This window comes from Condylura cristata, unplaced genomic scaffold (genome assembly GCF_000260355.1).
Source record: "Condylura cristata isolate star-nosed mole 26May11 unplaced genomic scaffold, ConCri1.0 scaffold00237, whole genome shotgun sequence".
Classification (NCBI taxonomy): Eukaryota; Metazoa; Chordata; class Mammalia; order Eulipotyphla; family Talpidae; genus Condylura; species Condylura cristata.
Window position 1 is genome coordinate 2576 of NW_004567338.1, and position 833 is coordinate 3408.

At 73.7% G+C, this 833-nt stretch overlaps 1 protein-coding gene across 1 annotated transcript in view; it reads left to right on the forward strand.

The window, feature by feature from the left end:
* Positions 1-230: 230 nt before the first annotated feature.
* The window catches only part of LOC105854677 (plexin-A2-like), a gene marked incomplete at both ends in the record, with an annotated part of 8174 nt that continues 7571 nt past the window's right edge, over positions 231-833 (forward strand). The window contains 2 exons of the mRNA XM_012734967.1: positions 231-382; positions 625-811. Of these exons, the coding sequence (XP_012590421.1) occupies positions 231-382; positions 625-811 (339 nt within the window). The remainder of the gene's footprint in view (positions 383-624; positions 812-833) is intronic.

Consider the following 833-nt stretch of genomic DNA (forward strand, 5'->3'; position numbering starts at 1 on the left):
GCCCCCCGCCCCTGCGCTGGGGCCGGGGCCCAGCACTGGCCCTGGGCCGAGCTGTCGCGCCGCCCAGGGAGGCCGGGAGGCTGGACGGCAGCTGTCTGCTCAGCCCAGTGCGGCCACCACGCTGCCCACGCGAGGTCCGGGGGGGGGGAAGGGGGCGGCCCGGGGCAAGCAGCCCCTGCTCCTGCTGCCACACCGTGGGCTCGCGCCCCACTGACCCTCGCGCCCCGCAGATCCTGACGGTGTCCGGCCCGCCCGAAGGAGGGACGCGCGTGACCATCCACGGCGTGAACCTCGGCCTGGCCTTTGCCGAGATCGCTCAGCATGTGCGGGTGGCCGGGGTGCCCTGCACGCCCCTGCCTGGGGACTACGTGGTCGCCGAGCGGTGAGTCACCCCGCCCGGCCTGTGGCCTCGAGGTGGCCTGAGTGTGGCCCGGCGCGGCTGGGAGAGGACCCACGCCGAGTCGGAGGCCATTCAGGAGGTGGACAGTGGAGATGGCATGGGGCCCTTGGAGTCGTGTGGACACTCGCCCCAGGCAGCAAGGGTCTCCCCAGGAAAGCATTGACCCCCAAACATGCCCTGGTCCTGCAAGCTGGGCATTCTCCCATGAGTGCCCTCACCCCCAGACAAGCCTCGCCCCCAGACAGGCCCCGTCCCCAGACAGGCCCCGTCCAGAAGTCCCCGCCCCCAGAAGGCCCCACCCCTAGGCAGGCCCCACCCCCAGGTGGGCCCTGCCCGCTCAGGCCCTGCTCTGCTGGCCGCAGGATCATCTGCGAGATGGGCCGACCCCGGGAAGGCCCCGCCCCCAGGCAGGCCCCGCCCCAGACAGGCCCCG